The following is a 22,730-nucleotide window of genomic DNA, read 5'->3' on the forward strand; positions in this document are numbered from 1 at the left end:
TGCCCTGACCAAATGAGGTTGTGCTGAGAGAAAAAGGGGGACCAACTCAATATTAGGAAGGTTTTCCTAATGTTTTGTGCGCACACACACACACACACACACACACACACGTTAAGTAAACAAATGTTTGTACATTTACTGAAATACATGTTTGAACTGTAAATGTGTTGTGGCTGGTGCAGAATAAATTGTAATTATTCATGTAGGATTTTAGTCATTGGCTTTACTGTCCTTAAGTGTGTTGTTGGTCCAATTCAATATGACCTGCGCATTGGCATATCTATTCCCTATGTGGTGTACTACTTTTGACCAGGGCCCATAGGGTGCCAGTTGAGACACACAGGTAGAACAGAAATCAAAGTTAATGGCCTCACTGCTAACCCAGTTGAAATGACTGGTTGGCATAACAACAACATGTATTGCTTAGAACATTCAATTATGCTAGTGATGTCATCTATTGATAAAATTTCAACAAAATTAACAGCTTATTGTTAAATCGAACTGACCATTGAGAAATGAGTTTTTAAATGCAAAGCTGGACATTCAATAAATCCCCAAAATGTTGAAGAAATCCACAAATAAAAACATTGGAACATCTAAGTGTTATAAGCTATTCAAAATAGCACTTAAACTTTGCAAAAAAAAAAAGTTTAAGTAGTCAAACAAATTAACAAAAACAAACAAGATTGTGATCATGAAAAAGGAAACTATGACATATTTTATATCACTATCATGCACACGCACCCTCACACATAAGGATGGCTCTGTTGCGGAAAGTATCTTGATGCTGTATTGTTATCCTTCATGTTCTAATACTTTAATGTTACCCCTTCCTTGTGTTTCTTGCAATAAAAAAACAAACATGGCACAAAAAAAGTTAATAATTTGACTAAATAGAAATTCTGAAAATGTCCAACATTTTGACACCAATCAGTCCTATTTGGTCATTTCAATGCACTTGAGGCTCATTTACAAAAAAATCTATTGTTTCAAAAGTACAACAGCAAAGACACAGTAGTATCTGCAACACCATTGCAGTCAAAGACAGACTGACAGAAACGGGAGCTAAAACCACATTTGCAGCCATGTCTAATGCCACACAACATTTAACCTTCACTATCCTACCGCAGAACAACAAATGATATGAATTTTTACTGACCTAATAATTTTACTACAGACCGTTTTATTAACAATATCAGTGCTCACATTGATACCAACATTACAGATCAGGAAACTTATTCACTAAGTATTTTAGAGTAGGAATGCTGATCTTGGATCAGGTTGTTCCCCGACCATATAATCATATTCACTATGATGTAACAGGCAACACTGATCCTAGATCAGCACTCAAGACACTTTGTGAATAAAGAACCAGAAACCGTCTATGGGAAAGTTGTTAACAAAACTAGTCATGCCAGTCTGTGTGTTAACTACGGCTGTTAACAGAACTACAGTCATGCCAGTCTGTGTGTTAACTACGGCTGTTAACAGAACTACAGTCATGCCAGTCTGTGTGTTAACTACGGCTGTTAACAGAACTACAGTCATGCCAGTCTGTGTGTTAACTACGGCTGTTAACAGAACTACAGTCATGCCAGTCTGTGTGTTAACTACGGCTGTTAACAGAACTACAGTCATGCCAGTCTGTGTGTTAACTACGGCTGTTAACAGAACTACAGTCATGCCAGTCTTAACTACGGCTGTTAACAGAACTACAGTCATGCCAGTCTGTGTGTTAACTACGGCTGTTTACAGAACTACAGTCATGCTAGTCTGTGTGTTAACTACGGCTGTGCCTAGATTCACATAGAAGAGGGTTGTGAGGAGTAGAATTAGAAAACAAGACTAAAATGACTTAAGGCTCCAATAGCAGCGAAAGCAACAATTACAGACCCACCTCAGACAGTCAGACAACAGTCTTCATACAGGTTGTAATATATTAATATGAAGACAACGTCACTTCCAAGGCAACATTTCTCTGGAATAAAAACTTCAAGCACAACTAGCCTTAAGTGTGTGATGAACACTGGAAACATATCCAACCCAAGAGGTCCTGTACTGTCTGTCTGCTAGTCTAATGGAACAGACGACAGAAAGGTAAACATTGGAAAAACTAAAGTGGTTTACACACAACTCAGTTAAATGTGATATTCAATGGAATAGAGGTTGGTCAGTCAAATGTTAGGTTCAAGTCCCTCTAGAAAAATAGTTAAAGGTTAATGTCTATTGTGCTGTCCCCATCTGGATGGGTTGTGGTTCTTAGATGGATCTTCAGAGGCTCTCCTCAAGTTCTACAGTGTTTGACTCCCAAATGGCACGCTCTTCCCTTTATAGTGCACCAGAGGCTGGTCAAAAGTAGGGCACTATAAAGGGAATAGGGGCCATTTTGGAGGCATACAGTAACTTCTCTCCCAGCTTTGGACACACACACACAGAGGAAGACCTGCTTTCTCATCTGCCATATTTAGACAATAAAATCAGTCACAACAGAAGTTTGGTAGCTTGTAAACTGGCCAGCAGAACTATGTTGTTGACTCCCTCTCTAAGGGAAAGAACAGTTGTTGTCAGAGTGGGTTGCATCACAAATGGTACCCTATTCCCTAGTGGGCCCTGGTCAAAAGAAGTGCACCATATAGGGACTAGGGTGCCATTTTGGACAAATAAATCACACAGAGCTTAGTAACAGTTCAGATAACCTTGGACCTTCACTCCAACCAGATCCCGCCCATGTGGGACGGATGGGTGTGCTGCATAGCTCTCTGGCAGGAACTCTACATCCCCACCTCCTTTATCCTCTTCCTGGTTCTCAAGACTCTCAGGGCAGAGATCAGCTCAACCAAGAGAGTCTCTCTCCCCCCCCCCCCCCCCCCACACACACACACACACACACACACACACACACACACACACACACACACACACACACACACACCTCAGCGGCTTCAGATAAACCACAGCCCACGAGGTGTTCAGACACAGACAAACACGTGCATCTTCCCTGCCAGAAGAAGAGGCCACTCATCTGGGTACATGTGTGAAAGTAATGGTTCACTTGTTTGGGCTCAGGGGGAGCAAGTGTGGAGTTTGTGCCCCCAGGCTGGTGTTATACACAGCTGCCATCCAGTAGCAGCTCCTTGCCCTCGGCCCCGCTACTGGGAGGGCTGTGTGAGTGGCTCTGGGCCCCGTTGTTGTGTTTCTTGTAGCCTCCCGGCCGGATCCCCGGACCACTGTGCTCTGGGATGAACAGGGCTACTAACAGAGATAGCAGTACGGAGCACGCCCCGAACAGGAAGGGAGGGCCGGGGATGATGGAACTCTGGAGGAAGAGAGAGAGGGGCATAGAAACTGATGATTAATGGGAAGGGTCTTTGTGAAAGGGGGATGTGTGTGTTTTAACAAAGTGCCCAACAACAGTTCCTTCAGTCAGATGTACAGTAGGTAGGAGATTATGAATGAGTGTCTGAAGGCTGAGACCTCCATGTTCTTATAGGCGAGTGACACCATGATATCAATACTGTTGGATCTAAATAGTGTTTGAATATATACTCTTATAACATTGTCTCTCAGTCCTGTCCCATACACTCCTCCACGGTCTCACCTTGTCAGTGGGGTTGGCCGTGTATGTGTGTGTCCTATATCCTCCATGGTCTCACCTCATCAGTGGGGTTGGCCGTGTATGTGTGTGTCCTATATCCTCCATGGTCTCACCTCATCAGTGGGGTTGGCCGTGTATGTGTGTGTCCTATATCCTCCATGGTCTCACCTCATCAGTGGGGTTGGCCGTGTATGTGTGTGTCCTATATCCTCCATGGTCTCACCTCATCAGTAGGGTTGGCCGTGTATGTGTGTGTCCTATATCCTCCATGGTCTCACCTCGTCAGTGGGGTTGGCCGTGTATGTGTGTGTCCTATATCCTCCATGGTCTCACCTCATCAGTGGGGTTGGCCGTGTATGTGTGTGTCCTATATCCTCCATGGTCTCACCTCATCAGTGGGGTTGGCCGTGTATGTGTGTGTCCTATATCCTCCATGGTCTCACCTCGTCAGTGGGGTTGGCCGTGTATGTGTGTGTCCTATATCCTCCATGGTCTCACCTCATCAGTGGGGTTGGCCGTGTATGTGTGTGTCCTATATCCTCCATGGTCTCACCTCATCAGCAGGGTTGGCCATGTTAGGTTTGGGTTCTTTCCCAGGGCTGTCTACAGCGTCCAGATCAGTCAGCTCCACATGGAACAGGTAGAATATAAAGCCATAGAAGGCCGGGCCCAGCCCATTACACAGACCACGGATACCTGTTATCACCCCCTGGACAACACCTAGGAGACGGATACAAAGCCATTCAATCAAGATGCACTTTCAGCAAGGGATGGGTGGTAAACCCTATTTCACTAAATACCAGTATTGATGCATGGATCAGTCTGGGTTTTTACTTTACATATCGCTATTTCAATGTTTGGTTTGTTACATCTAAAATAAATGTAATAACTGAGTAATGAAACTCAAATGATGGTAAGTCTGTTCCTACCAGCAGTAAGAGGGGGCTGACAGTGGTCTGTTCCTACCAGCAGTAAGAGGGGGCTGACAGTGGTCTGTTCCTACCAGCAGTAAGAGGGGGCTGACAGTGGTCTGTTCCTACCAGCAGTAAGAGGGGGCTGACAGTGGTCTGTTCCTACCAGCAGTAAGAGGGGGCTGACAGTGGTCTGTTCCTACCAGCAGTAAGAGGGGGCTGACAGTGGTCTGTTCCTACCAGCAGTAAGAGGGGGCTGACAGTGGTCTGTTCCTACCAGCAGTAAGAGGGTGCTGACAGTGGTCTGTTCCTACCAGCAGTAAGAGGGTGCTGACAGTGGTCTGTTCCTACCAGCAGTAAGAGGGGGCTGACAGTGGTCTGTTCCTACCAGCAGTAAGAGGGGGCTGACAGTGGTCTGTTCCTACCAGCAGTAAGAGGGGGCTGACAGTGGTCTGTTCCTACCAGCAGTAAGAGGGGGCCGACAGTGGTCTGTTCCTACCAGCAGTAAGAGGGGGCTGACAGTGGTCTGTTCCTACCAGCAGTAAGAGGGTGCCGACAGTGGTCTGTTCCTACCAGCAGTAAGAGGGGGCCGACAGTGGTCTGTTCCTACCAGCAGTAAGAGGGGGCTGACAGTGGTCTGTTACTACCAGCAGTAAGAGGGGGCCGACAGTGGTCTGTTCCTACCAGCAGTAAGAGGGGGCTGACAGTGGTCTGTTCCTACCAGCAGTAAGAGGGGGCTGACAGTGGTCTGTTACTACCAGCAGTAAGAGGGGGCTGACAGTGGTCTGTTACTACCAGCAGTAAGAGGGGGCTGACAGTGGTCTGTTCCTACCAGCAGTAAGAGGGGGCCGACAGTGGTCTGTTACTACCAGCAGTAAGAGGGGGCTGACAGTGGTCTGTTACTACCAGCAGTAAGAGGGGGCTGACAGTGGTCTGTTCCTACCAGCAGTAAGAGGGGGCTGACAGTGGTCTGTTACTACCAGCAGTAAGAGGGGGCTGACAGTGGTCTGTTACTACCAGCAGTAAGAGGGGGCTGACAGTGGTCTGTTCCTACCAGCAGTAAGAGGGGGCTGACAGTGGTCTGTTCCTACCAGCAGTAAGAGGGCGCCGACAGTGGTCTGTTCCTACCAGCAGTAAGAGATTTGGGTGCACATTCACCTTTTCAATGAATAATGCCTGTGAACAGAACATCCCTGGTCATCCCTACTGCCTCTGATCTGGCAGACTAACTAAACGCACATGCTTCGTTTGTAAATGTCTCAATGTTGGAGTGTGCCCATGGCATTCCATAAATTAAAGAAATAATAATATACTGCTCAAAAAAATAAAGGGAACACTAAAATAACACATCCTAGATCTGAATGAATGAAATAATCTTATTAAATACTTTTTTCTTTACATAGTTGAATGTGCTGACAACAAAATCACACAAAAATAATCAATGGAAATCCAATTTATCAACCCATGGAGGTCTGGATTTGGAGTCACACTCAAAATTAAAGTGGAAAACCATACTACAGGCTGATCCAACTTTGATGTAATGTCCTTAAAACAAGTCAAAATAAGGCTCAGTAGTGTGTGTGTGGCCTCCACGTGCCTGTATGACCTCCCTACAACGCCTGGGCATGCTCCTGATGAGGTGGCGGATGGTCTCCTGAGGGATCTCCTCCCAGACCTGAACTAAAGCATCCGCCAACTCCTGGACAGTCTGTGGTGCAACGTGGCGTTGGTGGATGGAGCGAGACATGATGTCCCAGATGTGCTCAATTGGATTCAGGTCTGGGGAACGGGCGGGCCAGTCCATAGCATCAATGCCTTCCACTTGCAGGAACTGCTGACACACTCCAGCCACATGAGGTCTAGCATTGTCTTGCATTAGGAGGAACCCAGGGCCAACCGCACCAGCATATGGTCTCGCAAGGGGTCTGAGGATCTCATCTCGGTACCTAATGGCAGTCAGGCTACCTCTGGCGAGCACATGGAGGGCTCTGCGGCCCCCCAAAGAAATGCCACCCCACACCATGACTGACCCACCGCCAAACCGGTCATGCTGGAGGATGTTGCAGGCAGCAGAACATTCTCCACGGCGTCTCCAGACTCTCATGTCTGTCACGTGCTCAGTGTGAAACTGCTTTCATCTGTGAAGAGCACAGGGCGCCAGTGGCGAATTTGCCAATCTTGGTGTTCTCTGGCAAATGCCAAACGTCCTGCACGGTGTTGGGCTGTAAGCACAACCCCCACCTGTGGACGTCGGGCCCTCATACCACCCTCATGGAGTCTGTTTCTGACCGTTTGAGCAGACACATGCACATTTGTGGCCTGCTGGAGGTCCTTTTGCAGGGCTCTAGCAGTGCTTCTCCTGCTCCTCCGTGCACAAAGGCGGAGGTAGCGGTCTTGCTGCTGGGTTGTTGCCCTCCTACGGCCTCCTCCACGTCTCCTGATGTACTGGCCTGTCTCCTGGTAGCGCCTCCATGCTCTGGACACTACGCTGACAGACACAGCAAACCTTCTTGCCACAGCTCGCATTGATGTGCCATCCTGGATGAGCTGCACTACCTGAGCCACTTGTGTGGGTTGTAGACTCCGTCTCATGCTACCACTAGAGTGAAAGCACCGCCAGCATTCAAAAGTGACCAAAACATCAGCCAGGAAGCATAGGAACTGAGAAGTGGTCTGTGGTCCCCACCTGCAGAACCACTCCTTTATTGGGGGTGTCTTGCTCATTGCCTATAATTTCCACCTGTTGTCTATTCCATTTGCACAACAGCATGTGAAATGTATTGTCAATCAGTGTTGCTTCCTAAGTGGACAGTTTGATTTCATAGAAGTGTGATTGACTTGGAGTTACATTGTGTTGTTTAAGTGTTCCCTTTATTTTTTTGAGCAGTGTATAATTAAAAAAAAAAAAGTGTTCTGGTTTGCTTAATATAAGGAATTGAAATTAATTTCAAAATTTACTTTTGATAATTCAGTATATTTTAAACCAAATACTTTTACTCATGTAGAATTTTACTGGGTGACTTTTACTTGAGTCATTTTCCATTTAAGGTATCTTTACTTTTACTGAAGTATGATTGTTGGGTACTTTTTCCACCACTGCCTGTGAGTTATAACTAGTGGCATAGCACCCCAAAAACATACAGATATTCATTTGTGTTACGGTATTGAAAAATCATACCATTGGTATTTCAAAATACCCCCGTATATGGTCTTGAATATGTAGGTTGCAATCTTGAGAGCAAGTCTACTAGACTAAGCATTGTACATGATCTGGAATAACATTTCAGATCTGAGGGGGTCAATTTATGATTGGGCAGTCTCATATTGAGGCTAATACAGTTTTTGGTAGTATTAGCTCACCCTGCTGGTCGGGGTCTGCGTTGCGGGACACGATGGCACTGACGGCTGGGAACGTAATGCTAGACATGGCCGCTACCGCTCCTGCTGCCCACATCATCCTGATGGGAGAGAGAGAACACAGACACACACAATTACACACACACACACACCTCATCACACACTAGAGCCCTGCACAAGCATTGAATTTTAAAGACCGAGCCCTACCCATGCCCGTGACATTCAGGCTCTACCATACCCAGGCCTGATTGTTTCTGCTAAATTTAAAGCCCGGCCCTGCCCGAAACCACTTCCTCTGTTAGTAAATCCATTAGGTGCCCTCTCAGTCTGTCACTTGCTCCCTCTACACAGGCAGCTCGCCCTGCATGCACTCTGCTAATGGCGGCTCTGGGTCTGTGAGTAGCCATAGCAACGGCTCCACTTGGCCTGCTCAATGAAGAGACATGAGAGCAGTTAGCTATTTTTAAAAATCACTCAAAACTGACAAAACTCAAGGAACATTATTTTCTGTGAAATAATCTTTCGTGTTTTATATCTGACGAGGTTGAAGCACTTCTGACATCATGTTATGATCTTAGTCAGATATGACTGTACTGCAGCAGAGCACGAGCAAATGGATCAGCTTCAAAATGTTAGTGATCAATTTGGTGATACCAGAGCCCTACCCGTAACCTAGATATTGATGAAAAACAGGCCCGAAACCTCAGCTCGCGCCGCACCGCCCGAAACCTCAGCTCGCGCCGCACCGCCCGAAACCTCAGCTCGCGCCGCACCGCCCGAAACCTCAGCTCGCGCCGTAACATCACTATAGAAAAAGTTACTTTTCATTTGAGTTGAATCTTTAACAAAGTATTTTCACACTCCAGAGAGGAAGCATGCAACAGACCAGAGTGTCATATAGTCAGGGGGCAGAAACCGGGATATCCTCCTCACAGAGATATCAGAGCAAGGACAAAACTGGCCAGTATTCAACTTCTCTTCACTGCAGCCATAACTAACAGTAACCACCATAAGACAACACAAACAGAGCATCAGAACTACTTTCTCTACCCTGTCCCCTTAGTCCCCTGTTCCACAAAAAGTTGTGGCCAGTATGTCAGGGTGGAGGTCAGGGTTAGTAGTTGTGGCCAGTATGTCAGGGTGGAGGTCAGGGTTAGTAGTTGTGGCCAGTATGTCAGGGTGGAGGTCAGGGTTAGTAGTTGTGGCCAGTATGTCAGGGTGGAGGTCAGGGTTAATAGTTGTGGCCAGTATGTCAGGGTGGAGGTCAGGGTTAGTAGTTGTGGCCAGTATGTTAGGGTGGAGGTCAGGGTTAGTAGTTGTGGCCAGTATGTCAGGGTGGAGGTCAGGGTTAGTAGTTGTGGCCAGTATGTCAGGGTGGAGGTCAGGGTTAGTAGTTATGGCCAGTATGTTAGGGTGGAGGTCAGGGTTAGTAGTTATGGCCAGTATGTTAGGGTGGAGGTCAGGGTTAGTAGTTATGGCCAGTATGTTAGGGTGGAGGTCAGGGTTAGTAGTTATGGCCAGTATGTTAGGGTGGAGGTCAGGGTTAGTAGTTATGGCCAGTATGTTAGGGTGGAGGTCAGGGTTAGTAGTTATGGCCAGTATGTTAGGGTGGAGGTCAGGGTTAGTAGTTATGGCCAGTATGTTAGGGTGGAGGTCAGGGTTAGTAGTTATGGCCAGTATGTTAGGGTGGAGGTCAGGGTTAGTAGTTATGGCCAGTATGTTAGGGTGGAGGTCAGGGTTAGTAGTTATGGCCAGTATGTTAGGGTGGAGGTCAGGGTTAGTAGTTATGGCCAGTATGTTAGGGTGGAGGTCAGGGTTAGTTATGGCCAGTATGTTAAGGTGGAGGTCAGGGTTAGTTATGGCCAGTATGTTAGGGTGGAGGTCAGGGTTAGTTGTTATGGCCAGTATGTTAGGGTGGAGGTCAGGGTTAGTTGTTATGGCCAGTATGTTAGGGTGGAGGTCAGGGTTAGTTGTTATGGCCAGTATGTTAGGGTGGAGGTCAGGGTTAGTAGTTATGGCCAGTATGTCAGGGTGGAGGTCAGGGTTCGTTATGGCCAGTATGTTAGGGTGGAGGTCAGGGTTAGTTATGGCCAGTATGTTAGGGTGGAGGTCAGGGTTAGTTATGGCCAGTATGTTAGGGTGGAGGTCAGGGTTAGTTATGGCCAGTATGTTAGGGTGGAGGTCAGGGTTAGTTATGGCCAGTATGTTAGGGTGGAGGTCAGGGTTAGTTATGGCCAGTATGTTAGGGTGGAGGTCAGGGTTAGTTGTTATGGCCAGTATGTTAGGGTGGAGGTCAGGGTTAGTTGTTATGGCCAGTATGTTAGGGTGGAGGTCAGGGTTAGTTGTTATGGCCAGTATGTTAGGGTGGAGGTCAGGGTTAGTTGTTATGGCCAGTATGTTAGGGTGGAGGTCAGGGTTAGTTGTTATGGCCAGTATGTTAGGGTGGAGGTCAGGGTTAGTTGTTATGGCCAGTATGTTAGGGTGGAGGTCAGGGTTAGTTGTTATGGCCAGTATGTTAGGGTGGAGGTCAGGGTTAGTAGTTATGGCCAGTATGTTAGGGTGGAGGTCAGGGTTAGTTATGGCCAGTATGTTAGGGTGGAGGTCAGGGTTAGTTATGGCCAGTATGTTAGGGTGGAGGTCAGGGTTAGTTATGGCCAGTATGTTAGGGTGGAGGTCAGGGTTAGTTATGGCCAGTATGTTAGGGTGGAGGTCAGGGTTAGTTATGGCCAGTATGTTAGGGTGGAGGTCAGGGTTAGTTATGGCCAGTATGTTAGGGTGGAGGTCAGGGTTAGTTATGGCCAGTATGTTAGGGTGGAGGTCAGGGTTAGTTATGGCCAGTATGTTAGGGTGGAGGTCAGGGTTAGTTATGGCCAGTATGTTAGGGTGGAGGTCAGGGTTAGTTATGGCCAGTATGTTAGGGTGGAGGTCAGGGTTAGTTATGGCCAGTATGTTAGGGTTAGTGATAGTATATTAAAAGGTAGTTAGTAATGACCATGGCTGTGATCTGAAGCCATACCAGGGTTAGTATATTCGATAGTAGGTAGTTGGTACTGACCATGGTTGAGATCCGAAGCCGTACCAGGCCAGCTGTAGTATCTGGAAGCCTAGGCCCAGTAGGATGGTGTTCTTATTCCCTATGGAGCGCATCAGAATCCCCAGAACCATTGTCTGACAAAGGGAACATAGCAGGTAGTCCAACAAAATCAGCCAATCAGTCATTCATTACAGATATGTCAACTCTGTCTCTGGGACCTATTGCGAGGCAGAATATCGATATGAAAAGTATAAAAACAACACAACGAGTGTCAAAAGTCACCAACCTGAGCAACAATGGAGAGGATGCCCACCACAGCTATGAAGGCAGCTACTGTCTCTGAACTGAACCTTTGTACCTGGGGGGGAGAAGACACAGGTTAGAGAGACCTGGGGGGGGGGGAAAGAAGACAGGTTAGAGAGACCTGGGGGGGGGGGGGAGAAGACACAGGTTAGAGAGACCTGGGGGGGGGGGGGAGAAGACACAGGTTAGAGAGACCTGGGGGGGGGGGGGAGAAGACACAGGTTAGAGAGACCTGGGGGGGAGGGGGAGAAGACACAGGTTAGAGAGACCTGGGGGGGGAGGGGGAGAAGACACAGGTTAGAGAGACCTGGGGGGGGGGGGGGGAGAAGACACAGGTTAGAGAGACCTGGGGGGGGGGGGGGGGAGAGAGACACAGGTTAGAGAGACCTGGGGGGGAGGGGGAGAAGACACAGGTTAGAGAGACCTGGGGGGGAGGGGGAGAAGACACAGGTTAGAGAGACCTGGGGGGGAGGGGGAGAAGACACAGGTTAGAGAGACCTGGGGGGGGGGGGGGGAGAAGACACAGGTTAGAGAGACCTGGGGGGGAGGGAGAAGACACAGGTTAGAGAGACCTGGGGGGGAGGGAGAAGACACAGGTTAGAGAGACCTGGGGGGGGGGGGGGGGGGGGGAGAAGACACAGGTTAGAGAGACCTGGGGGGGAGGGGGAGAGACACAGGTTAGAGAGACCTGGGGGGGAGGGGGAGAGACACCGGTTAGAGAGACCTGGGGAGTGGGGGAGAGACACAGGTTAGAGAGACCTGGGGGGGAGGGGGAGAAGACACAGGTTAGAGAGACCTGGGGGGGAGGGGGAGAGACACAGGTTAGAGAGACCTGGGGGGGAGGGGGAGAGACACAGGTTAGAGAGACCTGGGGAGTGGGGGAGAAGACACAGGTTAGAGACCTGGGGAGTGGGGGAGAAGACACAGGTTAGAGACCTGGGAGGGGGGGGAGAAGACACAGGTTAGAGAGACCTGGGGGGGGGGGGAGAAGACACAGGTTAGAGACCTGGGGGGGGGGGGGGGGGGGAGAAGACACAGGTTAGAGACCTGGGGGGGGGGGGGGGGGGGGAGAAGACACAGGTTAGAGAGACCTGGGGGGGGGGGGGGAGAAGACACAGGTTAGAGAGACCTGGGGGGGGGGTGGGGGGGGTGGGAGAAGACACAGGTTAGAGAGACCTGGGGGGGGGGGGGGAGGGGGAAGACACAGGTTAGCGAGACCTGGGGGGGGGGGGGAGAAGACACAGGTTAGAGAGACCTGGGGGGGGGGGGGAGAAGACACAGGTTAGAGACCTGGGGAGTGGGAGGAGAAGACACAGGTTAGAGACCTGGGGGTGGGAGGAGAAGACACAGGTTAGAGACCTGGGAGGGGGGGGAGAAGACACAGGTTAGAGAGACCTGGGGGGGGGGGGGGGGGGAGAGACACAGGTTAGAGAGACCTGGGGGGGGGGGGGAGAAGACACAGGTTAGAGACCTGGGGGGGGAGGGGGGGGGGGAGAGAAGACACAGGTTAGAGACCTGGGGGGGGGGGGGGGGGGAGAAGACACAGGTTAGAGACCTGGGGGGGGGGGGAGAGAAGACACAGGTTAGAGACCTGGGGGGGGGGGGGGGGGGAGAAGACACAGGTTAGAGACCTGGGGGGGGGGGGGGGGGGGAAAGAAGACACAGGTTAGAGACCTGGGGGGGGGGGGGGGGGGGAGAAGACACAGGTTAGAGAGACCTGGGGGGGGGTGGGGGGGGGGGGAGAAGACACAGGTTAGAGAGACCTGGGGGGGGGGGCGGCGGGGGGAGAAGACACAGGTTAGAGACCTGGGGGGGGGGGGGGGGGGGGGGGGGGAGAAGACACAGGTTAGAGACCTGGGGGGGGGGGGGGGGGGAGAAGACACAGGTTAGAGAGCCTGGGGGGGGGAGAAGACACAGGTTAGAGAGACCTGGGGGGGGGGGGGGGGGGGGGAGAAGACACAGGTTAGAGACCTGGGGGGGGGGGCGGAGAAGACACGGGTTAGAGACCTGGCGGGTAGATTTTGTCATTGACAGGTAAGAATGTCTGTTTCAGCAGCCACATTGGCGGGTGGTCAGACAGCGTTTTGGAAAGGGAAAAAAAGTTCACCCAAAAGTTCATCCACGTGTAGAAGTTGGTTGAATTGACAAGAAAAGCTACTAAAGTGTGACTTTGTCCTCGTTTCTTTGCCAGCTGCACCGTTTTGGTAGCACGCTAGTTTTTTATTTATTTATTTTTTGTTAGGGCTGGGTAGGGCCTGTTTTTCATCAATATCTAGGTTACGGATCAGGCCTGTTTTTACGGGTTGGACCAATCACATTGCTACTTTTGGAACATTCACTCAACGCACTCTGGGTTTTAACAAAGTGAGGACAAGCAATTCCATCAGAACGTGTTATCGGACAGCTAGATACAGTGTACTTACCAAATACACATAGAAATGTGAGTTACAGATAAGTCACTCACTGAAAGCAAGTCTAAGACGCAGTAGATCTGTTCTGTGTGCGCCATTTCTATGCTTCTGTTTCATTTTTGCATCTTTTACATTCGGTTTTGTACACCAGCTTCAAAACAGCTGAAAATACAATATTTTTGGTTATGGAAAATATATTTCACAGCAGTTTAAAATGGTGCAATGATTCTCTACAATATATTGCCTTGTTTTGTCACAAACTGAAATTAGGCAAAACAGAAGTTTTGCAACCAGGAAATAGAGCGAAATCTGCATAATGCACCTTGGAAAGATGACAGTTAAAATCAGAATATAATATTAACATATATTATTGGTAAAAGAATAAATGGCAGAAGAATACTGAAGATTAAATAATGCTGTAATATTTTTCTCCCCCCCACACACATTATAGGCTACAGCCCCTTTAAGAGCTGACGTTGATTTTGTACCCTGTGTTGTGACTAGATCTTCTCACACTATACAAACCCATAATCAATAAACAGCTTATGAAGCTCTTTGCCTATAGATCACATATTGTAAACAAATAATCTGAACATTGTGTCAGTAAAAAAAAAAAAAAAAAAAAAAAACTCTACACATATTTTGTAATGGCATCCTTGACAAACTCTAATCAATGTGAAAAAAACAGCACACGTTTTTCTGCAAACATGCACATCATCTCTGTTTTGTGGCACCAATGTGAGGGGTTATGGCAGGGGAAAACGCTGTTGCAGTAGTCTAGTGTGTGGTGCGGAAAAAATGACAAGAGAACATGGGGAGCTTTGTGTTCACATTGCCCTAAAAAAAAATAGAAGGGAATCGGGTCCCGGGAATCAAGCGAACCGAACTCAGACCACCTCTCGAGATGGTCTCAGTTCAGTTTGATACGGGGGCTCTTTTGAGGGGTCCGAGTTCCTTTGGAGTGTTCACACTGCACAAAGGCTTAAGAGAACCGCACTGAGTTCACAACATGGTCTGAAAACACCAAGAGCCTTGCACACCTGGATTGTACAATATTTGCAGACCTGGATTGTAAAATATTTGCACATTATTCTTTTAAATTGTTCAAGCTCTGTCAAGTTGGTTGTTGATCATTGCTAGACAGCCATTTAAGTCTTGCGATAGATTTTTCAAGCCAATTTAAGTCAAAGCTATAACTAGGCCACTCAGGAACATTCAATGTTGTCTTGGTAAGCAACTTCAGTGTGTGATTATATGGCCTTGTGTTTAAGGTTATTGTCCTTCTGAAAGGTGAATTTATCTCCCAGTGTCTGGTGGAAAAACAGACCAGGTTTTCCTCTAGGATTTTGCTTAACTCCATTCTGTTTCTTTTTTTTATCCTGAAAAACTCCCCAGCCCTTAAAGATTACAAGCATACCCATAACATGATGCAGCCACCACTAGCTTGAAAATACAAAGAGTGGTACTCAGTGATGTGTTGTATTGGATTGCCCCAAACATAACACTTCGTATTCAAGACAAAGTTTATTTCTTTGCAGTTTTATTTTATTGCCTTGTTTCAAACAGGATACATATTCCAGCAATATGTGTACTCTGTACAGGCTTCCTTTTCAGTCTGTCATTTAGGTTAGTATTGTGGAGTAACTACAATGTTGATGCATCCTCAGGTTTCTACTATCACAGCCATTAAACTCGAACTGTTTTAAAGTTACCATTGGCCTCATGGTGAAATCCCTGAACAGTTTCCTTCCTTCCTCTCCGGAAACTGAGTTACGAAGGACGCCTGTTTTTGTAGTGACTGGGTGTATTGTTACACCATCGTGTAATTAATAACTTCACCATGCTCAAAGGGATATTATTAAATTTTTACCCATCTACCAATAGGTTTCCCTTCCTTGTGAGACATTTGAAAACCTCCCTGGTCTTTGTGGTTGAATCTGTGTTTGAAATTCACTGCTCGACTGAGGGACCTTACAGATCATTTTACATGTACAGAGATGAGGTAGTCTTTCAAAAAAAAATCATGTTCAACACTACACTATTGCACACAGAGTGAGTCCATGCAACCTGTGACTTGTTAAGCACATTTTTTTACTCCTGAACTTATTTAGGCTTGCCATAAGGAATGGGTTGAACACTGACTTGACTCCAGATGTTTCAGCTTTTCATTTTTGGATATAACTTCACCATGCTCAATGGCTGTGATATGATAATCCTGACTATAACCAAAAAATTTGATCATATTACTCCAGTGCTAGCCTCCCTACACTGGCTTCCTGTTAAGGCAAGGGCTGATTTCAAGGTTTTACTGCTAACCTACAAAGCATTACATGGGCTTGCTCCTACCCATCTTTCCGATTTGGTCCTGCCGTACATACCTACACGTACGCTACGGTCACAAGACGCAGGCCTCCTAATTGTCCCTAGAATTTCTAAGCAAACGGCTGGAGGTAGGGCTTTCTCCTATAGAGCTCAATTTTTATGGAATGGTCTGCCTACCAATGTGAGAGACGCAGACTCGGTCTCAACCTTTAAGTCTTTACTGAAGACTTATCTCTTCAGTAGGTCCTATGATTAAGTATAGTCTGGCCCAGGAGTGTGAAGGTGAACGGAAAGGCTGGAGCAACGAACCGCCCTTGCTGTCTCTGCCTTGCCGGTTCCCCTCTTTCCACTGGGATTCTCTGCCTCTAACCCTATTACAGGGGCTGAGTCACTGGCTTACTGGTGTTCTTCCATGCCGTCCACGGGAGGGGTGCGTCACTTGAGTGGGTTGAGTCACTGACGTGGTCTTCCTGTCTGGGTTGGCGCCCCCCTTTGGGTTGTGCCATGGCGGAGATCGCTGTGGGCTATACTCGGCCTTGTCTTAGGACGGTAAGTTGGTGGTTGGAGACATCCCTCTAGTGGTGTGGGGGCTGTGCTTTGGCAAAGTGGGTGGGGTTATATCCTGCCTGTTTGGCCCTGTCCGGGGGTATCATCGGATGGGGCCACAGTGTCTTCTGATCCCTCCTGTCTCAGCCTCCAGTATTTATGCTGCAGTAGTTTATGTGTCGGGGGGGCTAGGGTCAGTCTGTTACATCTGGAGTATTTCTCGTCTTATCCGGTGTCCTGTGTGAATTTAAATATGCTCTCTCTAATTCTCTCTTTCTGTCTTTCTCTCGGAGGACCTGAGCCCTAGGACCATGCCTCAGGACTACCTGGTATGATGACTCCTTGCTGTCCCCAGTCCACCTGGCCGTGCTGCTGCTCCAGTTTCAACTGTTCTGCCTGCGGCTATGGAACCCTGACCTGTTCACCGGACGTGCTTGTTGCACCCTCGACAACTACTATGATTATTATTATTTGACCATGCTGGTCATTTATGAACATTTTAACATCTTGACCATGTTCTGTTATAATATCCACCCTGCACAGCCAGAAGAGGACTGGCCACCCCTCATAGCCTGGTTCCTCTCTAGGTTTCTTCCTAGGTTTTTGGCCTTCCTAGGGAGTTTTTCCTAGGGAGTTTTTCCTAGCCACCGTGCTTCTTTCACATGCTTTGCTTGCTGTTTGGGGTTTTAGGCTGGGTTTCTGTACAGCACTTTGATATATCAGCTGATGTACGAAGGGCTATATAAAAATAAATTTGATATCTTTCTAAAAACATAATTCCACGTTTGACATTATTGGGTAGTTTGTAAGCCAGTGACACAAAAATCTAAATTTAAAGGATTTTCAATTCAGGCTCTAACACAACATAGGAATAAATGAAGGGTTGTGAATGCTTTCTGAAGGTAATGTACATATACTGTACATGTTAGCGTAGACGGACAAAAGGCTCACATACACAGACCCTGAATCCTAAAATCAAACCCTACCTCCTAGGCAGTGTTGATTTTGGATTCAGGGAAAGGGCTAAAACTCCCCCCTCACTGGGAAATGCTTTCAGTTTTCACAACAATAAATATTTCTATGTGGGCAGTGATATTAGTTTGCAAACAACGACTAAAATTGAATTCCAACTGTCATAACACATTCAGCAGACAAACAGATAATTATATGACAAGCCTCTCCAGAGGAATTCTCTCCACATTCTTCACACTCCTCCTCACAACCTCGAACACACCAGAGAGGCTGTGACTGGTGTTTTGTTAACGACTGTAGTCCTTCAATAACACAAAAAGGGCCTTTTCAGTGTTTACTGGTAGTGGATCTAAATTTGTCAGTCAGTGGTTGATGTCCCACATGGCACCCTAATTCCCTACATAGGGTTCTGGTCAAAAGTAGTGCACTATGTAGGGAATTAGGGTGCCATTCGGGACACAGTGAGAGAGAGAGAGAGAGAGTCAGACTGGCCCAGGGGTCTAGACTAACTTCTTCCGCTGGTGCTACCAACTATTTCAGTTGATTGCGCCAGCACATTATTTGGCCGCACACATTTTTTATGATATTGACCTGTCCCATAATGCACCTGTATTCCATACAGACCCAGGCTAATAAATGACCAGCCATCTTTAAAATATGCAGGCCCTTGCAGGGCTTGACACTCAGGTAAATTTGCCCAGAGCGGGGCCTCCCGAGTAGAGCAGTGGTCTAAGGCACTGCATCGCAACGCTGGCTGTGCCACTATAGATTCTGGGTTCGAGTCCAAGCTCTGTCGCAGCCTGGACCTGACCCGGGAGACCTATGGGGCGGCGCACAATTGGTAAAGCGCCATCTGGGTTAGGGAAGGGTTTGGCCAGCAGGAATGTCCTTGTCCCATTGCGCACTAGCAACTCCTGTGGCGGGCCGGGCGTAGTGCACGCTGACACGGTCGCCAGGTGTACGGTGTTTCCTCCGACACAATGGTGTGGCTGGATTCCGGGTTAAGTGGGCATTGTGTGAAGAAGCAGTGCGGCTTGGTTGGGTCGTGTTTCGAGGACACACGGCTCTCGACCTTCGCCTCTCTCGAGTCCGTACGGGAGTTGCAGTGATGAGACAAGACTAATTACCAATTGGATACCACGAAATTGGGGAGAAAAAGGGTTAAAAAATAAAAATAAAATTATTTGCCAGGCGCACACTGGGCCAGCGCCAACTGAAAAGCTACTGGCCAGAATGAAAAATCATCTAGGAAAGTGGCTGATGCATCATTTAAATGTCATCTTTAAATTTACCGACTGAGCAATTCGACAGGTGGCTGGTGGACCCTTAATTGGGGAGGACGGGCTCATATTAATGGCTGGAATGGAATTAATGGGATGTATCAAACAAGTGGTTTCAACACCATTCCATTCACACTATTATGAGCAGTCCTCCCCTTGGCAGCCTCCTGTACTCCATACACAAATAACATTTTAATTTGACGATATCATATTTACAAATCAAATCTAATTGGTCACACACATTTAGTAGATGTTATTGCGGGTGTAGTGAAATGCTTGTGTTCCTAGCTCCAACAGTGCAGTGGTATCTAACAATTCACAAGAATTAACAAATCTAAAAGTAAAAGAATGGAATATATAAATATTAGGACGAGAAATGTCGGAGTGGCATTGACTAAAATACAGTAGAATTGAACACAGTATATACACATATGAAATGAGTAAAACAGTATGTAAACATTATTAAAGTGACCAGTGATTCCATGTCTATCTACAAAGGGGTAGCAGCCTCGAAGGTGCAGGGTTGAGTAACTGGATGGTAGCTGGCTGGTGATGGCTATATAACAGTCTGATGGCCTTGAGATAGATGCTGTTTTTCAGTCTCTCGGTCCCAGGTTTGATGCACCTGTACTGACCTCGCCTTTTGAATGATAGAGGGGTGAAAAGGCCGTGGCTCAGGTGGTTGTTGTCCTTGATGATATTTTTGGCCTTCCTGTGACATCGGGTGCTGTAGGTGGCCTGGAGGGCAGACAGTGTGCTCCCGGTGATGCGTTGGGCAGACCGCACCACCCTCTTATGACATTGCCCTGTTGGGTGAGGTTTATGACCACCCCCATAAATACCTTTCCCCCTTTTCTCTCCACTCTACAGAATGGACTCTTGGAAAGCCCTGTGTTACTACAGAGAGAGTATGGTAACATCAAAAGGTTGGGGAATGGAACAATACTTCCCTTTCTCAACCAGTTGAAAGTGTTCGTTGGTACTGATGTCAGATCAGTTGGTGTCTGGGACATATCTGATATGACAAACTGTATCTGGGAAAGTCTACACATTCTAGTAATCAGATTCACATGGAATTGTTGTGCAATTTAAAATGTTTAAATATGAAACTGTGAGAAGATGAAATGTAATTATAGCTTCTAAATGAGAGAATTGTTGTCATAAGTAAAGTTATGCTCACTCAGTGGCCACGCCCAAGTGAACAGACATTGGTTGGAGAGGGATGAAACGAGCCCTTCTCTTCCCCAGTACAAAAGCCCCCGTGACCCAATTCACATTAGACGAAGCAAACCCCAGCATGAGCTGTGGTTGTGTATGGCTGAACAACTACTAAGGAAATTTACATGAGACCAGATCATGTGGAGGTGACGATGAATTTCGACTAGACCAGCCAGAATACAGCACGAGCTGATTACGGCAACTTGGTATGAACTTTGAACTATTATTCACTAAAGAAGTAGTCATACATCCGAGACGTAGAGTTATCAGCTGCAGCTGTAAACGTACGTGGCCTAGGAAAGGACAGACAATCTCCTAAGATCGACAGGGTACTTTAACGTATCCGCTCTACAACACTACGACCAGAAAGATTCTTCAAAAGGAAGATGGCGATCTCTGCTGGGCAAACCAGTCTTCCATATTCAACCCATTTATCGAAGAGCAGCTCAGAGTAAATATATATCTTGCATTTTCCTTTTCTGAATGGGCGGTTATTAGAATGCATAAGATTGTCTTTATGGTAGCATAGCTTCTCAAGGTCCGATAGAGACCCAATCCCTTTGTCCCTCAGTCTTCCCGCTCTTTCATTCAAACCCAACCCCCTTCCTTTGTGTAACTAGCCGTCATATCGGATTAGTCCACTAGGGACTTTTCATGACATGATTAGTAATCAATGTATGATCTATCCTGTGTATATATATGTAACTGTGTGATTATTTAGGTATTTAGTAAATAAATAAGCCAATTTGTGTGTTGCTGATTCAACTTGTTAGCCAGGATTCGTGCAGATAACCAAGTACTTTACGACAATCAGAATGAGATGACGATTAATAATTGACTTATTGATAAAGATATTCAGATCTTTAAGAGAGTGGATTCAGGAGATAACCGCTCTATATAAATGAATGCTTCTGTGGTGCCCCAGGTTATTAATGGTTTAATTGTTGCATGGTTTAATTCAATCACATAATCAATTAAACGTTAGGTAATCAATTTGAAAAAAATAGCAACTCATAATTTAGTCACAGTCAGACGCGATTCTCTGGAGAGCCCTGCGGTTGCGGGCGATGCAGTTGCGGTGCAGAATGTTCTGTAATACATCTGTAAAAGTTTGTGAGGGTCTTAGGGGCCAAGCCGAATTTCTTCATGCTCCTGAGGTTGAAGAGGCGCTGTTGCACCTTCTTCACCACACTGTCTGTGGGTGGACCATTTCAGAATGTCAGGGATGTGTACACCGAGGAACTTGAAGCTTTCCACCTTCTCCACTGCGGTCACGTCGATGTGGATGTAATCCCTCTGCTGTTTCCTTAAGTCCAGCTCCTTCATTTTGTTGACATTGAGGGAGAGGTTATTTTCCTGGCACCACTCCACCAGGACCCTCCCCTCCTCCATGTAAGCCGTCTCATCATTGTTGGTAATCAGGCCTACTACTGTTGTGTCGTCTGCAAACTTGATGATTGAGTTGGAGGCGTGCGTGGCCACGCAGTCGTGGGTGAACTGGAAATGGGTCTAGGGTGAGTTAGAGGTGATATGATCCTTAACTAGCCTCTCAAAGCACTTCATGATGACAGTAGTGAGTGCTACAGGACGATAGTCATTTAGTTCAGTTACCTTTGCTTTCTTTGGTACAGGAACAATGGTGGACATCTTGAAGCATGTGGGGACAGCAGACTGCGATAGGGAGAGATTGAATATGTCTAAACACTCCAGCCAGCTGGTCTGAGGACGTGGCTAGGAATGCCATCTGGGACGGCAGTCTTGCGAGGGTTAACGCGTTTAAATGTCTTACGTCGGCCACGGAAAACGAGAGCCCACAGTCCTTGGGAGCGGGCCGCGTCGGTGGCACTGTGTTAGCCTCAAAGCGGGCGAAGTGGTTTAGCTTGTCTGGGAGCAAGATGCTGTCCGCGACATAGCTCGTTTTCCCTTTGTAATCTGTGATGGTCTGTAGACCCTGCCACATACGTCTCGTGTCTGAGCCGTTATTTTGCGACTCCACTTTGTCTCTGTACGGACATTTTGCCTGTTTGATTGCCTTACGGAGTGAATAACTACACTGTTTGTATTCTGCCATATTCCCAGTCACCTGGGATGGTTAAATGCTTTCAGTTTTGCACGAATGCTGCCATCTAGCCACGGTTTCTGGTTTGGGTAGGTTTTAATAGTCACAGTGGGAACAACATCCCCTATACACTTCCTGATGAACTAAGTCACCATGTCCGTGTATACGTCAATGATATTTTCATAGACTACCTGGAATATATCCCAGTTCGCGTGATCAAAACAATCTTGAAGCGTGGATTCCGATTGGTCAGACCAGCGTTGAATAGTCCTTAGCATGGGTACTTCCTGTTTGAGTTTCTGCCTATAGGAAGGGCGGAGCAAAATGGAGTCGTGATCTGACTTGCCGAAGGGAGGGCGGGGGAGGCCTTGTAGGCATCTTGAAAAAGGCGAGTAGCAGTGGTTTAGTGTTTTTCATAAGAGAGTACTACAGTCAATGTGTTGATAAAACTTCCATAGCCTTTTCCTCATATTTGCTTTACTAAAATCGTCAGCTACAATAAATGTGGCCTCAGGAGATGTGGTTTCCAGTTTGCATGTAGTCCAGTGTAGTTCCTTGAGGGCCGTCGGAGTATCGGAAGAATTCCTGGTCGCAATGCTGGTGAGTTAGCGCCACTCTGATATCCAAAAGTTATTTCCAGCTGTATGTAATAACACATTATTAGCCCAGAATGTTTTTTTGTAAGAAATAACACAAAATACTGCAAAGTTGCTTAGGAGCTA

The 22,730-nt window shown here is 47.1% G+C and overlaps 1 protein-coding gene across 1 annotated transcript in view; it reads right to left on the reverse strand.

Annotated features, from left to right (window-relative positions):
* Positions 1 to 2,875: 2,875 nt before the first annotated feature.
* LOC106569615 (solute carrier family 71 member 1) overlaps positions 2,876 to 22,730 on the reverse strand; it is a 41,580-nt gene continuing 21,725 nt past the window's right edge. Inside the window, exons 8-12 of the mRNA XM_014141157.3 lie at positions 11,184 to 11,255; positions 10,919 to 11,031; positions 7,867 to 7,964; positions 4,149 to 4,315; positions 2,876 to 3,316 (exon numbers count right to left, since the gene is read on the reverse strand). Coding sequence (XP_013996632.1) covers positions 3,104 to 3,316; positions 4,149 to 4,315; positions 7,867 to 7,964; positions 10,919 to 11,031; positions 11,184 to 11,255 — 663 coding nt within the window. The 3' untranslated portion in view covers positions 2,876 to 3,103. The remainder of the gene's footprint in view (positions 3,317 to 4,148; positions 4,316 to 7,866; positions 7,965 to 10,918; positions 11,032 to 11,183; positions 11,256 to 22,730) is intronic.

Source organism: Salmo salar, chromosome 14 (assembly GCF_965601325.2).
Source record: "Salmo salar chromosome 14, fSalSal1, whole genome shotgun sequence".
In the NCBI taxonomy this organism is placed as follows: domain Eukaryota; kingdom Metazoa; phylum Chordata; class Actinopteri; order Salmoniformes; family Salmonidae; genus Salmo; species Salmo salar.